This window comes from Leopardus geoffroyi, chromosome C2 (assembly GCF_018350155.1).
Source record: "Leopardus geoffroyi isolate Oge1 chromosome C2, O.geoffroyi_Oge1_pat1.0, whole genome shotgun sequence".
NCBI lineage: Eukaryota > Metazoa > Chordata > Mammalia > Carnivora > Felidae > Leopardus > Leopardus geoffroyi.
The window spans coordinates 60683992-60705368 of record NC_059333.1 but is presented as its reverse complement, the minus strand read 5'-3'; the positions used below and the strand labels follow the sequence as shown (position 1 = coordinate 60705368).

General features: G+C 44.5%; 1 protein-coding gene across 1 annotated transcript in view; it reads left to right on the top strand.

Annotated features, from left to right (window-relative positions):
* Positions 1-21377, top strand: part of DRD3 (dopamine receptor D3) — a 42030-nt gene that overhangs the window by 9622 nt on the left and 11031 nt on the right. Inside the window, exons 3-4 of the mRNA XM_045502105.1 lie at positions 9665-9777; positions 19008-19150. Of these exons, the coding sequence (XP_045358061.1) occupies positions 9665-9777; positions 19008-19150 (256 nt within the window). The remainder of the gene's footprint in view (positions 1-9664; positions 9778-19007; positions 19151-21377) is intronic.

Sequence of the window (21377 nt, the reverse complement as noted above, 5' to 3'; positions counted from 1 at the left end):
TGTCTATAACAAAGCCATTCAGGGTCACTCGTCAACTGTCCATTTGTGGTTGCTTCCAAGACTCTGGATAGACCATATTGGGAAATCTCTGTAGATACCAGTGTAGGATATGGACATTGTGATTTTTCCACACTAGACACCCATGCCATCCCCTGCTAGCCACACCTGCCAAAATTGATGATGTCTCCCTTCTACTGCTGAGTGTAGAAGACTAACTGAGCCCACAGAGAGCCAGCAGGAAATCTTGCCAGAGGTTTACTGGACTTTCTGTAGGTTAGGTCTATGAGGGGTTTTTTTTTTTTAATGTTTATTTATTCTTGAGAGAGAGAGAGCACCAGCAGGGGAAGGGCCGAGAGAGAGGGAGGCAGAGGATCAGAAGCAGGCTCTGCACTGTCAGATGCGGGGCTTGAATTCATGAACAAACCATGAGACTTTGACCTGAGCTGAAGTCAGATGCTTAACCAACTGAGCCACCCAGGCACCCTGGGAAATTATGAGTTTTCCCTCCTGAGATGAGCTCTGGTGGGGCTCTTGGTTCCCTCTCATAAAAACCCATAGGCATTCTGTCCAACAGGTTCTTTGCGGCAAGTATTCAGTAATCAAAATCATGGTCAAATAAGTCTACAATCTTATAGAGAAAATTTGAGAGACATCTCTCCACTGGGAAATGGCCTTTGGGACCTCTTTTTTGTCTTACACGCTTTCTTTAAAACTCTAGTCAATGCAACTTAATATTTCTGTACCAATTTGGCCAACAGTCCACTAAGAGTCTCTCTCAATAAAAGACAACATGACTTAAAGCAGCCATAATTAACAGACAGCCAGTTAAGATATTAGACGGTTCTAATCCAAAGGACCAGGTCTCCCTAACCAACCACAGTATATACTTTTCCTCATCTTAAATACCTGCCTGCTTTCTGTGGACTTCAAAAGTAGACAGGGAACCTTAAGGAGAGAAAAGAGTACTTCGAGTACTTCGAGAAGAGCAAAGCATTATTCTCACAAACTTGTCCTAATGGTCATACGATTTCAGCAGCTGGTCGAGTAATTACATGATCATACCTAAGAGCTCCCTTAGAAAGAGGAAAGGATGCAATGTTGACCATAGCACAGAGACTGCTGTAGGTATGAGGGCACCCAAGAGGAGAGCACAGGAATGAGAAGAACACCATGTGATGGCCAAACTAGCTGCCAAATTCATAGCTTCCTGTGCTTTGACTTGAATACATCCATATTCTTTGAAGGAAATTTTGGCTCATACCAGCCAGATACCTTCTTTCAAAGGAAAATTGCCAAATTTTGCCAGCTCCAGTGTGTATGGCTAGAAATATTGGAAAATATGACTAACTGTGGCCTAAACAAATAGGAGTTACTTTTCTCACACAACTAGAATTCTGGAGGAAGGCAATTGTTTGTGTTGACTCAGTTGCACCATGGTGTCATCAAGGACCAATCTCTTCCATCCTTGGCAAACTGGCTTAGTGCCTCATGCTACTCATAGGATGGCTGCCATAACTCTCAGCATCATGGCCATATTCAAAAATAGGATGGGTGGGTATATGCTAACTAACTTAGATGTAAATTTAAAACTAAATAGATAGATAGATAGATAGGATGGGTGGGGACAGTAGAAAAAGAAATAAAGGGAACAAGGGGTGCCTGGGTGGCTCAGTCGGTTAAGCGCCCGACTTTGGCTCAGGTCATGATCTTGCAGTTTGTGAGTTCGAGCCCTGTGTTGGGCTCTGTGCTGACAGCTCAGAGCCTGGAGCCTGCTTCGGATTCTGTGTCTCCTCCTCTCTCTGCCCCTCCCAGGTTCATGCTCTGTCTCTGTCTCTCAATAGTAAATAAACTGTAATTTTTTTTTTTTTTTTAAGAAAGGGAATGGAAGGGAAGGAAAGTGAACAGAAGGGAGGAAGGAAAAAAGAAAGGAAGAGAGAAAGAAAGAAGCCCTTTCCCTGGAGTGCCTCAAAGCATCTCCTAAAGGACTTCACTTAAGTTTAATTAGCCAAAGCTGGATCATAAGGGAAGGATACAAGGGAGGATAGAAAAGAAAGTGAAAATGTGGGTTTTATTTAAAAAGAAGATGTGGTGGGAGGAATTGCTGTGAGATAGGCAAATAAAATGTCCCATAACATTGCACTTCTGGTGAAATTCACTGGGATGAATGTCATTCCAGCGTAGGATTATTCTACGGAAAGACTCAGAACTGGGAGTCAGAGGACATGGAATTAAGTGAATCAAATGGAGGTGACAGCTATACTTCCCCTGTGTCACAGGCTTCATGATAGGCTTAACTGTCATCAACTGAGAAAGCACTTTGATAACTAAGAAGTGTGAGCTATAAATATCTCAGTTAAGACACTTTTTCAAGAGACTAAAAACAGAACTACCTTACAACCCAGCAATTGCACTACTAGGTATTTACTCAAAGGATACAAAAATACAGATTTGAAGGGGTACATGCACCCCAATGTTGATAGCAGCATTGTCAACCATAGCCAAACTATGGAGAGAGCCCAAATGTCCATCAACTGACGAATGGATAAAGAAGATGTGGTATATGTTTACAAGGAATATTACTCAGCCATCAAAAAGAATGAAATCTTGCCATTTACAATGATGTGGATGGAGCTAGGGTGTATTATGCTAAGCAAAATAGGTCAATCAGAGAAAGACAATGCCACATGATTTTACTTATATGTGGAATTTAAGAAACAAAACAAATGAACATATGGGAAGGGGGTAAGGAAGAGAAGAGAGGGAAACAAACCAAGAGACCATTAATGACTGAGAAAAAACTGAGGGTTGCTATAGGGAAGGTGGGTGAGGGATGGGCTAGATAGATGATGGGTACTAAGGACGGCACTTGTGATGAGTACTGGGAGTTGTATATAAGTGATGAATCACTGAATTCTACTCCTGAAACCAATATTGCACTGTTAACTAAAATTTAAATTAAAAAGGGTGGGGGGGGGAGGGGAAGATACTTTTAGTTGTAAGTAAAAGAAAACTTAGTTCCAATTGACTGTTTAAGCCAATAAACAGAATGCATTGGCTCTCATACCAGGAACTTTAAAAGTCCTGTGGTAGGGTGGGCTACAGGCACAGTTTGAACAGGGCTCCAGCTCCATTTCCCCACAATTCTCTCAGCTCTCTTTTATGTATTGGCCTTATCCACAGGCACAGGGTAAGTGATAGGCCTTACATGTGTACCCCATACCACTCCACCAAGAGAGGAAATCTGTGTCTCAGAATTCCAAGTAGAAGTGTCAAGGTGTACTTTGACTGAACTGGCTTCTGGCACATGATTTTCTCTGAACTAATCACTGGATAGAAGAGTCGGTTTAGCATAGATGATGTGTTCTTTCCAGAGAACAACCAGCTAGTATGCACTACAGTGGCTTTCACTGATACCATTCTCATCACTAAGGCTCACAGGAGCCTAGGCTTCGGCAGGGGGGCTAGCAGAGGCCTTCTTCAGTGTTCTTTGTCCTCAGGCCTAGCAGGGAAGTTCAGGATAAAAATCATGCAGGTGGTCTCAAAGCAGGTTCTATTTTAGAGGGCGTTGGCCTGGCTGTCTCATTAATTCAGTTTGCAGCATTTTCTCGAAAACTCTTTTCTGTGCCATAACAAATAGTTCTATCTCTGATTCCCTCTCAAGGTTTTAATTTCCTGCTTTAGAAGCTGCAGTCTGTGTGGAGCTCCCTCTCCAAGCACAAACATCCCATTTTGTTCCACTCGGTTAACCACCTTTTGTAATGTTTAATGCACTTATATCAAGCCAGAAAGACAACGTAAGCAGCCAGAGGAACATTTAGAATACTAAACTCAGAATACTTGGGTCCCAGGGTGGACAGGAGAAAAGATGTGAGAGTGAAGTAATGCAGACCTAGCAAAAAAGAGCAGGGTGGGGTTCAGGCAAGGAAACTCACCCCAGGGAGTCATCAAGGTCAGATAGTGATGATGAGAAAGAGCTACCGGGTTTTGGGAAAGGAGCCTCTGGCCCTTATAATGATGTTGACTGTTAGAAATAAAGGAGAGTCTGTATTTTATTTATTTATTTTATTTATATATTCTCTTTTTTATCTCTGCTTTTATTTATTTGTTTGTTTGTTTATTGTGAGAGAAAGAAAGAGAGCATGCATGTATGGGGGAGGGGCAGAGAGAGAAGGGGAGAGAGAGAATCCCAAGCAGGCTCCACACTATCTGCACAGAGCCCCGCACGGAGCTCCAGCTCAGGAACCTTGAGATCATGACCTGAGCCAAAGTCGGATACTTAACCGACTGAGCCACCCAGGTGTCCCAAGGAGAGTCAGCATTTTAAATGGGTTCTCCACGAGTCTTACACGTCTAAACTTTGAGCAGTTCTGAGCTAAACCTTTATTATAGGGAGCTGCTTGTTCAAAATACACACTGTTGGACCTACTCAAGATCTCCCAAACCAGAATGTCCAGGGGTGGCTCTGGAAGTCTGTAGTAACTGTACCAGCACCCCCTGCCCCAGCCCTACTCCTAGCCTGAGTAATTTGTGCAGGCAGCTGGGCATCTGCTACCATATGACATTTAGGAACCACTAATCTGTAAAACCCCCCATTTCACAGATGAGGAAATTGGGATTCAGATCATTGAATCCCCTATCTTTCCCCACAGCAATCCCCCTGCCCCCCTCCCCCAAAAGATTCCAAATGTGGCAAACAAAAATGGAATGAAGAGGCTAGAGAAGTAGTTCCATGTTTGCCTCTTGGACATCTCCCAAACAACTAAAAATCCATCCCTTAGAGCAAGCACTCTTAATCAGGGGAGGCCATCAACTTGGATGTAAATAAAATTACTCCTTTATTTTCACTAGACTGACATTTAGTATTTTCTTCAATTATGAATGTAGGCATCAACCCACAGCAGAAAAAATCTTTAGTGTCACCAGTAGAAATCACAGATATTTACATTTTCAAATCGCATTACAGTTGTTGCAGACACTTTGAAATACCATTTACACTCACCAGTACTTTGAAATTACAGGCATTTTGGACCTGCCTGCCACTAGGTCTTGTGATTTAATGCATTATTAAAGAAGCACATACATTAAAATACTTTGGTAACTGTATTTCAGTATAATTGATATTCTTTGTGATTCACTGTATTTTATTGTATGCACTTGAAAATATTCTTCTGGAAAGGGAACCATGAGACCAAAGGGATCCATGGGGCACCGAATGCTCAAGAAGCTGTGCTTTAGGGATGACCGTTTCTGAAGACAGTGTCTTGCCCTCCACCCCCACCCCCGCATCCCCAAACCAGCGTTTCCCAAACCTCCCAGGCAGTAAGATTCACTGGAGGGACTTATTATTCCGAGTGGGGCCTGAGAATCATTTTGTTTAACAAGAGCCTCAGGTGATTTGGGGAATGCTGTCTTCTAATCAGTAAATTTGGGAAATGCTGCCTCAGGCTGTGTCTGTTGGAAATCAATAGCCAATTTCAGTACCTGAAGACGCTGCCTTGCTCACTCCCACCTTCTGTATTGCCAAAGGGAGTTACTTATATTCATTAGCAAGTGAGAGTAACACCACCTGGCCACTGCACAATTCTGGAGTGAGTTATTCATTAGAATTTAGGAGAAAGGTAGAATCATGTCTCTACGGGGCCTTAAATCGATCAGATTTTGGTTTTGCTTTTTTTTTTTTTTTCTCCTTCAATTTCCAAGCTCACCTTACCTTTTATGTTCTCCCCACACTTTGTCCTTATGTCCCCATGAGCACTTTTCACATTGTATCCTAGTTATTTCCTGCGTGTCTCTCTCATGGGCCCTCAGCTCACCCCCGGACCCATTCATACGTGACTCCCCCGAACATGTGCACACTACGGTCTGAGGCCCTGGGGGCAAACACAGGCTCCACTCACTTGAATATGCTCACCGGAGCGAAGTATCAGACACTCAGTTGATATCGGCTGTGTGGTGGATGGATGGGCCAGGACCAGCTCTTCTCCCTCCCAGGTGGTAGAATGGGGTGGACCTGTAGACTTCCCAGAAGGTGTGCTCCAAGGTGCTAACCTGTGAGAGGCAAAATAGAGTAATCGTTAATATTCAGGGTTTGTAACGCCAGCTGCTTTTACTAGCTATGCGTCCTTAAGCAAATCACTTGGCCATTCTCAGTCTCCACTTCTTTACCTTTAACCTGGAAATAACATTTACCTCATTGAGTTGCTATGAGATTCACATGTGAGAGTTACTTAACCATGTGCTTGGTCCTTTGCAGCTCTATTGATTGCTTATTAGTATTTACTTGGTGTGGAGGACTCCAGTAAAGAAAAAAAAAAAAAAAAAACGGATTTCCATTACATATCCCACCAGTTAGAGATTCTTTTTCAGGAGTAAGCTCCAGGAAAGGCTAAGTGATGGTACCTTAGTGGGAGTTACTTCAATCAGCTGATTAGTTGAGATCAAGGAGAATGGGAAATTTGATGGTAGAAGTGGGGCCAGGAAAAGAGGAAAGTAGGTGCGACTGGGTGGCTCAGTCGGTGAAGCATCCGACTTCAGCTCAGGTCAGGATCTCACAGTTTGTGAGTTCGAGCCCTGCGTCGGGCTCTGTGCTGACAGCTCAGAGCCTGGAGGCTACTTCAGATTCTGTGTCTCCCTCTCTTTGCCCCTCCCCCGCTTGCCCTCTCTCTCTCTCTCTCTCTCTCTCTCTCTCAAAATAAATAAATAAATATTTTTAAAAAAAGAGAGAGGAAACCAGAACAGGGTGGCCAGGGGAGACCTTGAGGGCTTTGGCCTCCAGGGGCTAAAGAAGCAGGGTACCAAAAATCCTCCCAGGTGTGTGCTTTCACTACCCCCGTATAGCAGGGCAGGCAATGACCTCCATCCCAATGCCCTGTCTGCCTCTGCTAGCTGTGCCACCCTGGGGGAAGTGCTGACCCTCTCCCAGCTTTCGTCCCTTTCTCTGTGGTAAAAACAGTAGCAGTCTCTCATAGGATTACAAGTGGCAATAGAGGCCATGTATGTAGAGTGCTTTGCAGAATCAAGACTTAGTAAGCATTCAAGAAATGTTAGCTATTTGTACTAATACAGGTTATGTCAGAGACCACTGACTCTTTCAGAAGAGTCCCTGCTCCTACAGAATTAAGGAACAGTAATTCAATTTCCTATCAAGTAAGCATATCATTTGTCCCCCAAAAGCTTTAAGGGCACATACAGTAAAGAACAAATTCAGTTTTCAGAATCTAAAGCTTCAAAGGTATAGACATTCCCAGAATGGGTCATGTTGGTCAGTGACTCGTGCAGAGTAAGTTCTCAATAAATGTTAGATTGTATTAACAATGTTAGGATCTCATAATGATCTCTAGTCATTTTATTTAAGAATGCCTTGCTCCTCAGTTATCACATAAGTTCTTCAAGGACAAGGCCTGAAGTACATTCTTAAGACCTCTTAAAACACAAAGTAAATCCTCCTTCTACGAACTAAGGGGCCTCACAACTACTTGCTTCATGAATGAATGAATGAATGAATGAACAAATGAACGAATACCCAGCAAGCACTGGAGTTTGCTATTATTCTAACTATCCTCTCTCACCTATTTTTTTCACCCCCAACTCACAGACACAGGCATTCACAATTTTGCAAAACAAAAAGTAGGCTTTACCCAATTTAAGACATAAATTGCATAGTAGACTTATGTTAAAATGAGACTTAGTATACAAAATTCAACTTCTGCAAGAAGCTTTTAGAGTATACAACCATCCAGTGTACTGAGAAAACCATCCTTTATTCTCCTGGCTCCCTTAAATCATTGTGTTATTATGACTATACAGCTCCCTTTTGATGAGTTTCTCATTCTCAGAATTCCTATAAATTCATATTAGGCCTTATTTATATAGAGCCAAATGGTTGAACTATAAGAAAGTAAATCCACAACCTAATGAACAAAAATAACAACTTCATCACTAGTTTGAACTTTTCATTGTTGCTTTTAAACAAAATATCCTTGGTGAAGGCTTCTCAAAATAGAGTCTGGAGAAGACCAAATACAGGGCTAACATCGGGTGCTGAAAAGAAATAAATCTAAGGGGAAAGAAGTGATTAGGGAAGAGAGACTTCCACAACCTTTCTTTAGTGGAATAAATCAGAAATGAACAGTAAAGTGACTTGGCCACGTAACATGAATCTTGGATGAGAAAAACTAACCAGAGGAACAACACCATCTTCACACACTCTCATTTGGACAATACCTGTTTTTTCCCTTGAGAAGCTACCTCAGAGGTTAGTGTACCTATTTTTCAATCCCCTTTCTCTTAGAGAGCCACTGGGCCTGCCCAGAAGGGATATCATGAGCACCCAGCTACAGCCAGGGGCACAAAGCTTCACAGGTTTCCCCTTGAGAAGCATGGTCCCCAAGGGCAGAGGCACAAATGCCTCAGGGCCCAAGAATGGAGTTTATGGGCACTGTGAAAGTAACAGTCTCCCTGAACATGTCCGGTTTGATTCGCTTATGTAAAAAGTTTTAAAATAAAATAGAAATGGGCTAGGATACCAATTAAATTACCTAAGTTCCTGGCACTCTGTAAGCATGACCAGGAGGAAGTTTGGGAGCTTAGAACACACATGTAAATGCGTGAGGCCAGGACCATCCTCACTGGTGCTGTGAGTCATAGAATCAGCACCCCTTTCTGATGCCCTGGACCCATTGTTCCCCCACCTCCTGGTGACTGAAACCAGGGCATCCAAGCCAGGTACATTGGCACAGACTTACTTCACACAGGTTCTTACAGATATTGTTCTAGAATGCTTCCAAGCTTTAAAACCAGAAGCCAGACAGATTTTTCATTTTAGAGGTAAGTGTCATGAAAAACGTGTTCCCAGCCTGTTTCCTGGGTACATGGTAAGCTCTCCACTGTGAGGAGGGCTTCAGAAAGGCAGTCTTGGCACAATGCACACATCTGGCTATCACCCAAGCTCTTCTCACTACCAGCTGGGCATCTACGGGCATACCACTTAACCACGAGGAGCTTTAGTTGCCTCCTGAGTTTGAACTAGATCAGTAATTCTCAAATCTTGGTGTATTTGGAGGGAGTGGGGGAGAGGGCCAGAGGGAGTATTTAAAAATGAAAATTCATGGGGGTGCCTGGGTGGCTCAGTCGGTTGAGTGTCCGACTTCGGCTCAGGTCATGATCTCACGGTTTGTGGGTTCGAGCCCCGCATCAGGCTCTGTGCTGACCGCTTGCTCACAGCCTGGAGCCTGTTTCAGATTCTGTGTCTCCCTCTCTCTCTGCCCCTCCCCCACTCGTGCTCTGTCTCCATCTCAAAAATAAACATTAAAAAAAATTTTTTTAAATGAAAATTCATGGGCTCCAGATTCAGAGATTCTGACTCAGTAGACCTAAGGAAGGGTTCAGAAATCTGTATCTTTAAGAAGCACCCCACTGTGGACCACACTTTCAGAAACACTGGACTAATTCCAGCACTAATTTTCTAACATTCTGTGAATCTGTCCTTTCTTGGGTGACCGATCATCTTGAGCAGCCTGGAACTCCTCAGTGTCTGACTCCCCTTGGCAACAATGGTACCAGCCAGAGGGAGGGCATGTCAGCACGTGCAGGCTAGCCTAGGGAAGGCAACAGACTTGACTGGGTTGTCGGGGGAAACACTAACATCCTTGTCTCTGATGCTCAGGTAACAGGTGGAGTCTGGACTTTCAGCCGAATTTGCTGTGATGTTTTCGTTACCCTGGATGTCATGATGTGTACAGCCAGCATCCTGAACCTCTGCGCCATCAGCATCGACAGGTAGAGCTTGGATTCCCCTTCTACCAGGTCTAGGCTGCCAGGTGGTGTGGGAAACCAGCCTGGGAAAGCTGCTTCTGCTATATTTGAGGCCCAGGCTTTGCACTTGAGGACACTGGGGTCACTGTCAAGTAGAACTTAACCACTTAGGACATCTCTCTCGTTTTCTTTTAAACTAATGTTTGCAGAAGAGAAGAAACCCCTGTGGCAGGAGAAAAATAATTATCCTATAGCTTTCCTAGCCTTTCCTTCTTCCTAGACCCCTAAAGAGGATTCTGGTTTTGCCTTCCCACCATCCTCTGGGGTTTTTGTGATTTCTAATTGGGAGAAAAGGGAGAGCAGGACACAGACAAAAAAGGTGAGCTGACAAGACTTTGGAGGAAAAATTTCCCATTATTATGTTGTTTGTTTTTGATGAAGAGGTAGGAGAAAGAGGCAAAGACAGAGGAGAGAGAAATGCTTGGGAGTATTTGCAAGGAGGGAGAGAAGAGAGAAGCATATGGGGAGAAAGGCGATTTTAGGCATTATGGCTACGATCTATTTATTTCCTTCGTGGAGTTTAAGGAAAACAAGGCAACAGTGATGTTTTTAGAATTGCTTTCTGGTTGGTGGAGTGGATTTCTGTGATTGTGAGTCACCTCGGTGCATGTCCCACCTAAGCAGCCTCGCTTTCCCTACCGAAGAGTGCCCAGCCCTGGCCCTAGGAGCCTCTGTTCCTCACTTCTCCTCTCCTTTTGTTTCCTCTCCTCTTTCCCTTTTCCCCTGCCTGGGCCTTGAACTTGCTCATGGCTCCCATGGACATTTCCAGGACCACAGGGGGCCCTGGGGAAAGGAGCTTGCTCTCCAGCCCACAGCCTCTGTTGCCGCACAAGAGCCTCCAACCTTCCCTTCTGAGTCCCCTCCCACCTCCCTCCTCTTCCATCCTTTCTCCCTCCTATACTCTTTCTCCCAGCAAAACCATCCACTCACTCCCAAACAAACTCTGCCAATCACTGAGAATCTACCATACTGGACTAAGGCTTTGACGTGCACTAACTCACTTCATCTTCACAACTCAGCTGCTATTATTATCTTCATTTCCGGGCTTCTGAATGGAATTAAGGAATTTGCCTAAAGTCACACCCCTAGTACAGAGCAGTGCCAGCATTTGAATTCATGTCTGACTCCAAGTTCATAATCTTAGGCTTTGTGCTAAGCCTCCTCAAATCGCCAGCTACACCCCTAATACTTCTCCTGAGTTTCAAACCGCATTACCACCTAGATACCTCACTGGCTCCTTCAAGGCAACTCGTTAAAAGCCAAACCATCAAACCATCAAAGAACCAAAACCATCTTAATTTGATCATCCCTTATTGGCAACATCATTGCCTTACAATCTCAGTTTTGTTCGACTCCTCTCCTTCATCTCCCACATCTAAGCACTCAAGGCTTACAGACTCCATTTTTGCCATTTTCCCCCAAATTTGCCCCTATCTTTCCTTTCTTACTATGCCTGCTTATTTTAGGTTCCTATGACCTCTCCCCCAGTCTTTTGCCACAGCCTCCTGACTGGTCCTGCACACCACTCTCAGAATTACTCTCCCCAGAAGTAAAGTCCAAACATCCATTACCCTACTCACAACCCTTCAGCGTCTCCTTGGCCTGTGGAATAAATGTTAAAACTACCTTCACAGCCTAGGATTCAAAGTTTTCTACAATATGGCCTCCGTCTATCTTTTCAATTTCATCACTTTCTGGGTTGCCCTGCCTAAGTTCCTCTCTTGCTTCAAGGTCTACCACACTTGTCAATTTCTACAAACTTGATTCAGTTACCCCTGAACTCTCATAGCGCTTTTTCTGTAACTACGCTACAGGATCTAAAGCAGGTCCTCCTCATTTCCCTGTGTTGGACATTTGCACCACCCAGGGTTGTGCCCTCCCTATCAACACGCTAAACTCCCTTTCACGGGCTGAAATGGGAATCTTGAACAGTGACCGAAGAATGGATGTGAAAACCCCTCCCTGTAGTGATACTGCAGGCCAGCCAGTCAACTGGATAGTCTTTTGTCTTTATCCTTTGATTGGCTATCCACCTGAGAAGGAAAATTAAAGAAGATGTCCATACAGCTGGGACTCCCACCATTAAAGAATGTATTTCAAAATCAAGGGAGATAGTTGCATAATTCTATAAATATACCCCAAAACACTGAATGGTACACATTGAATTATGTGGCATGTGACTTATATCTTGATAAAGCTGTTTTAAAATGAAGGGATAGTTGGGGATTTTATAATATTTTTAGGTCTCTGAGAACAGAACTCTTCTAAGTCTTTTGTGTGATTTCTGGCCATTTAGTACCTAAATATATAATTTACATAAATAGCAGGCTGCATCTAGTTTGCTATATCATCACCTCCACTTCCCCAAACTCTTATACTAGTCCTAGTTCCTTATCACTGTGAGTCTCCCTGCTGCGCCTATTACAGACCTTGAAAAACTGAGCGGTCTTTGTCTGAGGGTAGCCAACATTTATAGCACAAATGTGTACCTTCAGAAAGAACATGAGAGAGTGGGTGAAGAGCAGAGCAGGGAGCTTCTTAGAAGAGGCTCTGGGGCAGCCCCCTCCTTGCCTCTTGGCTCCTGACCCTACTCTCCACCCTCTTAAGAGTGTGCCTACACACTCCATCCACACACATTCACAAGCATGGGGCTGGCAGGTGAGGTTGTGCAGGTTGTGCCCTGCACAAGTGTTTGGGAACTGAATTCAACCAGTGTTTCTTTGCAAATCTTGAGTCAGCCAAGAGAGGGGGCCTTTTCCTAGCCTGCACAAGAGCACCATTGCACTGGCAGCAGCCACGCTTGACAGACACTTCTACTTTTCACCACTTTCACAACCAAAAGGATAAACCTTGAATTGGCTCTGTCCCATAGGGGACAACTCCCAGAAGGCGTTGCCCTCACTACCTGAAATCTGAGGAACAAGTCATGCCTTAGACTCCAACAGAGGATGCTTTCTTCTTGGCTGGTACATCTACATGAACCAATCCTCACCAAATCTCAAGATGGAGGCTCCTCTCTATTCCAGGAATGAAAACAGGCCTTGGAAAAGCTGTCTCCATCATCCTTCATGGCAGTGTGCAGTACACAGCATTAAATTCTGTTCATGTGATGCCAAATCACTGGTCAATTCATTAAAAATGCAGTCATTCATGCAGACCTTTGGTCTTCACACAATGCTAGTCACCAGTCTGACAAACTTGACCAAATGGATTCAGCATTTTTTGGCCATGAAGCCCTGCTATGTAATAACAGGGTAGTAAGAGATAGGAAAGAAAAGGAAATGATAAAAAGGGTTTTGAAAGCAAGTAATACTATTGTCATTAGATTCTCAGGCATAGCCCTGGATGCTTGGATTAATGCTGCCTTTTCTTCTTTAAAAAGCACAAACCCCTACTTCCCCCCCCCCCACCCCTCCTTGGCTCCTTGCCTCCCCAGGGGACCAGCCCCCTCCCACAGCATCCTGGGTCAGAACTGACTCTGGGAGAGGGCTGAGAAAGTGTCAGAGGAGGAGGACACGTTCTGAGTGGTGAGAATTAGAGTCCTCCGCTAGGGGCCCAGGAATAATGCAACCAAATTCATTCACCAGGGAGTTCTTTAAGTGGCTCTCAAATGGCACCCATCACACAGGCAAGCCTCCGCGTCTTTGCAGCAAGCACAATAGGTACCAGATGAGTCACAGGCACCTTGGATTTTTAGTTTGCATCTAAATAAGTACTTTATATTTGCAAAGGGCTTTCCAGTCATTTGCAAAAAGCTTTCTCCTTCAACAATTTCAGGAGGGGAGTCCACAGAACTAAAGATTTATTGAGCCCCCTGTCTGACCAAATAAAAGGTGGTGAAAAGCAGCCCTCACAGAGCTCTGGGGCTCATTAAACCCAGGCAGGGAGTTAGACTCAGGCCCTCCCACCCAGACCGGTCTCTTTCCTCCCCCACTCTGCACGCCAGCTTCCTGAGGAGGCACCTTCATCAGTGCCCCCACACATACCTCCTGCCTTAGGACGGGGCTTCAGGTGGAGGTCACGTTCTGCCAGGATCCTGAGAGCTTCAGCAGAGTGAGGAGCCTACAAAGCCCAGTCACAGAACTGGGAGTCAGAAGGGGCATCGTAGTTTAACTCTTTTGTGCAGAAATGTTACATGCTTGTAGGGGCTCCCACAGCCTCTTCGGTCTGGGACTAGAACTGGGGCCTCCTGACTCCCCCACCAGTACTCTATTATAATGAGCCACCCCTTCACTGGTGGAAGTAGGGATGGGACATCAAGAGTAAAGCTTCTGGCCATGCTGCCTCTGGCAGCCCACTGCAACTTGGAGTAAAAGAGGCATATCTCCTATGTCTTCAGTGCCCTGGCTGCTCCGTGCTAATCTCAAATAGCTACCACTTGTGCAGAATGTACTGTGTGCCACATTAAAAGCTTTTCATTATTGCTAACCGTCACAACACCCCAGCGAGACAGGTGTATTATCCCCACTTTACAAGTGAACAGTCTGAGGCTAGACTGTGTAGTCTGCTCACACCACACCGCTGGTAGGTGCAGGAGTAAGGATCCAGTCACACGCTTTCTTCTATAGCACACTGCCCTGCGCAGAGGCGCCTAGCCACACTCTGGGCCCCTTAGCTCCGGGGCCTTACTGCCTGGCTACAAATCCTGGCCCTACCACCTAATAGCAATGTGGCCACCGGCCAGTCAGTTACCCTCTCTGGGCCTCTGTTCCCTTATCTGTTTAGTGGAGATCATAGTAACACAGTTATTACAAGAATCAAATGAGTTAACATTTGTAAAGCACTTCAAACAGTTGCCTAGCACATAGAAAGTGTTATATATATTTGTTTGATAAATAATGTTCCCTTTAATGTTCCCAGGAACAAGGGGAAGATACCTGTAAACTCATCCATATGAATAATCACAGATCCTTTGGGCTAGCACAATACTATGACAATAATAATAATAATAATAATAATAATAATAATGGGGCTTTTTAAATGTTGAATAGGTACCAGGCATTGTGCTAAAAGACTTCACAGAGATAATCTTATTTAGTGTTCATAACCGCCCTATCGGGCGGAATCACTATCCCCAATGTACACATAAGGAAATTGTATCTCGGAGAAGCCAAATTCTGGCCCGTGGCCACACAGTTCAGTGGAAGAACTGGGATTCAGACCTTATCAGTCTGTTTCCAACCGCCACGGACTTAACCACCTTACACACTGCCAGTGCTCCAGCCCCGCAGGAAAGAGCCGGGTGAACTAGGCGCTCAAACAGGAGGAGGCGAGGAAGCGAGGTGGCGCGCAGAGTCGCCCTGGAACAGCTCGGTGAGCGCAGCGGCCGCACTTAGAGACAGCCCAGGCCCGCCAACTGCTCGCGTCTACGTCCAGCCTTGCCCTCGCTGCCGGCGGTCACCTGCGGCCGATTCGGGAGGAGACCAGCTGTGGAGCAGCCTACCCGGGTGGGAATTCTGGGCCGCCGCAGGCCTCCGAGAACTTGCAGAGCCGAGCCTTCCCCGCCCCCCTGCCTCCCCACGCGGTCCGGAACGCCACCAGGTGAGCCGTGAACTTCTCACCCTGCCGCGCTGGCAGTTCTCGCTGCATTATGGTGCCCTCCGATGGCTAGTTCCGGAACAGCACCTTTGTCTCGGTCACCCGCAACAGGCTTCCTGGCGGAAAACCCTGCAGGCGAACTTGGGGGCCTCGTTTATTATTCCAGAAGTTTAATCATGTTTAAAAAATAATACCCCCCCCCCAAAAAAAGTAACATAACAGTGGTAAATGTAGCGTCCTCTCACTTCTTAACCGTTACAAGAATTTCTGACGGAAATTTTCCTTGGTGCAGACTTCAAACTTGTCTAATTGTAAGACACACTTGCTTGTTCAAAATGCACATTTAGGGTGTCTGGGTGACCCAATCGGTTAAGCCTTGGACTCTTGATCTTAGCTTAGGTCTTGATCTCAGGGTCGTGAGTTCAAGCCCCGATAGGCCCCACGATAGGTAGGGGTGCATTTAAAAATGCGCATTTCTGGGTTCCACTCTGGAAGTACTTAATTAAATTAGCCTGGGGCCTGGGAATCTGTATTTTAACAGGAGCGCTGCCCCACCGCACCCCTGCCCGTAATTAATAGAATCAAACTAACTGGGGAAAATCCTGGGAATCCCACGTGCTCTCGAATAGAATGCCGCCTTTCCTGAGAAAGCCCTTTTCCCCAAAAGGCCTCAGAGACTTGACAGTGTCCTTGAGAGGAAGTGAGGCACACCAGAGAGACACTGGCCTCAGCGGTGGGAGACCTGGCTCTTCCACGACCAGCTGTGGGACCTTGGGTTCATCATGTAACCTCTCTATGTCTCTGATTCCTCCTCTAGAAAATGGAGCCAGCATTCCCCACACTTCTTGAATTAACAGGAGCTTCCAAGGAGTTGCTGAACATTGAAGCATACCTAGGAAAATGCTCAGCGGCATGCCTGGAGCCAGCTCCTAATAGCTGGCAAGAGCTGAAAGGGCAACATTTTAAGAATTTTTGAACCAGTTAGTAAACCTTTGGTGTGGCTTGAAATGGGCAAAGGTGGGAGTACTTCTACCATGGAAATTGACAAATGGTACAAATTAGGGCTGTTTCCACCTGGAGAGCCAGGCTCTTTTTTATCAAAAGACATTATGTAAATAGAAGGCCCCAGGACCAACTGCTGGTCTAGAGGGGAGGAAGTTGGTCACACCTCTCCTGCCCAGCTCCCAACAGCTGTTTTCAAGGCTCAGTCTTTCTTCCAAGGTGCCTCAGGGATCACTGCTGAGGGCCAGACATATTTGACTCAAAGCCCCAGCCCACTGCCCTGAGTCCAAAGCCCTGAGGAGAGCAAGAAGCCTAGAGGAACACGAGGTACTACAGGCCTGCTCCCTGATCGCCAAGTTAGGGATTCCAGGCAGGATTTATAATGTCTGTGCATCAGAAGAGGGGAACTGAGTTCCTACAGGCCTCCCCTGGGGTTGATGGTGGGATCTTAATTTGAACTTATTAAATAAGGACCTCTATTTCTCCTTCTTGAGAAAGGAGCCACTTCTGTCACATATCATGGTACCAAGGCCAAGTCCTGCAGAGTCTGCCTCCATCTCAGCCCTCAGAGCTGACTCTCAAGCAGCTCTTGTGGAAATGCAAATGTAACACATGAACTCCAAGGCCAGGTGCACCTGGGGCTGATGATTTAGGCAGGCTGGCACAGAGAGGAGGAGCTTTTGTGCCCCACCCCCTCCCGCCCAGGGGCTGTTCTCCCCTTCCTTGAGACAAACAAGGGAGCTAAGGAGGATCCTACCCTGAATCTGGCCTCTATGTTCCCTGGACACTGAGAGGACAAAGAAAACTTAAGCCTCTATGGACACAGAAATGCACACTGGATTCCTTGAGCCTGACTAGAATTAGAATTGTCCTCTCATGTGGAAGGCCTTCAGAATCCACAAGGCAATCAATCAACAGCTTCTTCCTACTTGCTTTGTGCAAGGACCTATGAGGAATACCAAAGCTATAAAATGATTTGGCCATCAAGTAACAAATCATTTGGGAGCTATCTCTCTCCAACCCTGAGGCAGGCAGTTGTCTGGTCTCATTAGTGAACTTGCCCAATCCCTTTTAAGGCTGATTAAGCCAGGCCCACCCAGGATAATCTCTCTTTTGAATAACTCAGTCTATTGATTAGTAATCCATTCACAGCAGTGACATCATGTCCTATTCTCAAGTTCAGTCTACATTCAACTTTGGGGATTGTACAGGGCAGAAATTCTGCCTTTTTCAGTTTCCAGCTGGGGGGTCAGGGATGGGGAGGACATGATTAAATTTCCTTTTAGAACCTGGCAGCAGAGACCTGCAGGAGGCTGTGGCCATCACAGAAAGCAGCTGGTAGGAAAGAGATGCATGGATAAATGGGGAAGACATCATAGTAAGCAAATGTATGGGACCTGCTATGTTTCTGCTAAGTAGCTGGAAATGTGTGAGAGGAGTTGCCACAGAAAAGACGATGTCCAATAACACAAAGAACTGTGTATTAACCATGCAAGAGCCTTTGCTGTAGACTCAATGTCTATGTCTCCCCCAAATTCGTATGTTGTAATCCTAACCCCCAAAGTGATGGTATTAGGAAATGAGGCCTTTGGTGATGATTAGGTCATGAGGGTAAAGCCCTCAGAAATGAGATTAATGCCGTTAGAAAAGAGGCCCCAGATCACTCCTTTGCCCCTTCAGCCACGTGAGGACACAGTGAAAAAACAGCCATCAATGAACAAGGAAATGGGCTCTCACCAGACGATGAATCTGCCAGTGCCTTGATCTCGGACTTCTCAGCCTTCTGACCTGTGAAAAATAAATGTTTGTTGTTTAAGCCACTCAGTCTATGCTATTTTTGTTACGGCAGCCTGAATGGACTAAGAGAGCATGAAAACTGGATTTTGAAATAAGCCTTCACTAGATATTACTCATCTCTATTTTTTAAAAATGTCTGCCGGGGCGCCTGGGTGGCGCAGTCGGTTAAGCGTCCGACTTCAGCCAGGTCACGATCTCGCAGTCCGTGAGTTCGAGCCCCGCGTCAGGCTCTGGGCTGATGGCTCAGAGGCTGGAGCCTGTTTCCGATTCTGTGTCTCCCTCTCTCTCTGCCCCTCCCCCGTTCATGCTCTGTCTCTCTCTGTCCCAAAGATAAATAAACGTTGAAAAAAAAAATTAAAAAAAAAAGAAGTTTGTAAAAAAAAAAGTCTGCCACTTGAAATAGTTGTCACTATGAGGGTTGGCATTTATATTAGGATACAAGCAGGGGTGAATAGCCTCTTTGGGCACAGTTCTAGCATTACCTGAAAAACTGTGGGAGAGAGTAAAGGCACGCAGACCAGTACCCAGAGTCTAGGGTTAGGGTACATGAATACAAGGCTCAGGTATGCTGGTCCTCAACCGCCACTGGCAAACAAGCTTTCCAGCCGCCCAGTCTGTTGCTTTACTCACTTTTTTCTTCTTTCTCCCTTTCCCTGCTCAGTGGGTTCATCTCTGTTATCTCAGCCTTTCTGCATTTTTACTCAAATAACCTTTCTCTCTTCCTCCAACCAAACTGTTTCTCTCCTGCCACATGTATCACCCACATTAGTTCTCTACGAGCCTCTATCAACTTGTCTTTTGAACAATTCCCCCATCCCTTCTCATCATGTTTATCCTCTCTCCCCTTCTGTTCACAGGTACACTGCAGTGGTCATGCCAGTCCACTACCAACATGGCACAGGACAGAGCTCCTGTCGGCGTGTGGCCCTCATGATTACAGCCGTGTGGGTACTAGCCTTTGCCGTGTCTTGCCCTCTCCTCTTTGGCTTCAACACCACAGGTAAAAATGATGGTCCCTCTTACAACACCCATGTGATTCATAGCCCGCCTGAGTGGCTATCAGTGGTACTTAGCCTGGAAATTTCTGACCCTGATCAGCATACTTTGTAATCAAATAAGGATACCATAGGCTGCAATGTTTTGGATTTTGATTAAAGCATAAAACAAAATCTCATCACTTATTGGCACATGAAGTTCTGCCCGAGTTAGTGAAAACTCTAGCATATCCTTATTTTGAAAGAAATGATATTGTATTTATTTGAAGCAATGTGCCAGTTAACAAATTAAGCTATTTAGTAATTCAGGTGAAGTTTGCTAATGAAAAAATGACAATTCATAATGGGCTTACAATGCAAAATAATGCTATAAAAGCCCTCAAACAGGATCTATATTTCTAATTTTTTACTGCATAAAAATCATTTCTGGCATTTGAGAACTAGTATAGATCCCTAAATTATTTGAGAGTATATTCCTATATCTTAATATACAAAAATTCTGGCCATGATGGTTGGCACATGGTACATCTTCTATTGGATGGACAGATGGATGGATGGACGGACGGACATGTGGATTAACAATGTGAATATCTGAGATGTTTGGTTTTTAGACGTAAGACCCTGATCCAAATCTATACCTCATAGGGGTCAGTCTTCTTTCGCTGTTCCATGTCCATCTTTCAGCCTCAGGAATTTCATGTGTTGAATGAAAACTATTAGCATATATAGTAAGGTTACAGGTATTGATAATAAACACTGAGTATTTGCTAAAAGAGAACTAATTGAGTCATGTTTTAGTGTTCACCTGGAATTCTTATTTTGTCCATTTGGATTGATTTAAGTCCTACTATCTTCTAAGATCATTAATTTCTGATATATATGTACAAATCACATAGCTGTGTATTTATATATATACAGATATTATATGTAACACATTGCATATAATTACAGGCAAATCCTAACGTATAAATAGTCATCAAAGAGTCATTTGCTGACCAATAATTTAAAAGTCAAAACAGGGCACCTGGGTGGCTCAGTTGGTTAAGCGTCCAATTCTTGATTTCAGCTCAGGTCATGATCTCATGGTTCATAAGATCAAGCCCTGTATCAGGCTCTATGCTGACAACATGGAGTCTGCTTGAGATTCTCTCTCTTTCTCTCTCTCTCTCTCTCTCTCAAAATAAATACGTAAACATTTTTTAAAAATTAAAAAAAAATAAAATAAAAGTCAAAACACATTTAGGAAAACAGAGGCTCTGGAATTAGAAAAACCTACATTCAAACTTCAATTCTACTACTTACCAGCTGTGTCTCCTTGAACAATCTACTTAACTTTTCTAAGTTTTCATATTGATAACTTTGGGATACACTGAAGCATAAACTTGAGCAAATTGAAATATATAGACTGAGTCTATATACTCAGTCAGAAAGTTACCAGCATTTATTTGTATATATGGCCTCTTGCAAATAAACCTAGTAACTTCATTTCTAAAATTGCATGCTGTGTTTGAACTCTTTAGAATACATATATGACATATTAATGTATGTATCACACATCTTTACTTACTGCTTTTCAGGGCTGTAATAAAACCATGTATATCTTTGTATGTGATTCAGGAGATTTTTCAAAGCAAATTTCAGCTCTATATAATGTTCACTTTCATCACTGACCTTAGACTCTGACACTACATGTGATATAATTCCACTCTCCTTCCTTCATAGAGCTTTTCTTTTTATGATTAAGTCAAGAATAAATTGGAATAACATACATAGACCTGCCAAACACACACTGCATGCTCAAGGTCAGGCTTCTTTCTCTGCTTCATTAAAGGTTAAGCAGCTGAATCATCCAACAAATATTTGCCTAGTTAACTCAAGGTGTTCCTAAAATACGATGTTACTATCATGTTTGCATTACTCTTTACCATTAGTTACTTTGTTGTTTTCACTGAATGACACTTTATACACACAAACATGGTTGTGGACACACATTTACTCCCCAAAGCAACATTCCCTAACCCAACTCTAAGAGGCTGCCTGGCATTAAAATACTATTTTTGAGGGGTGCCTGGGTGGCTCAGTTGGTTAAGCATCCAACTTCGGCTCAGGTCATGATCTTGCAGTTTGTGGGTTCAAGCCCCACGTGGGGTTCTGTGCTGACAGCTCAGAGCCTGGATCCTGCTTCGGATTCTCTATCTGCCTCTCCCCTGCTCAAGCTCTGTCTCTCTCTGT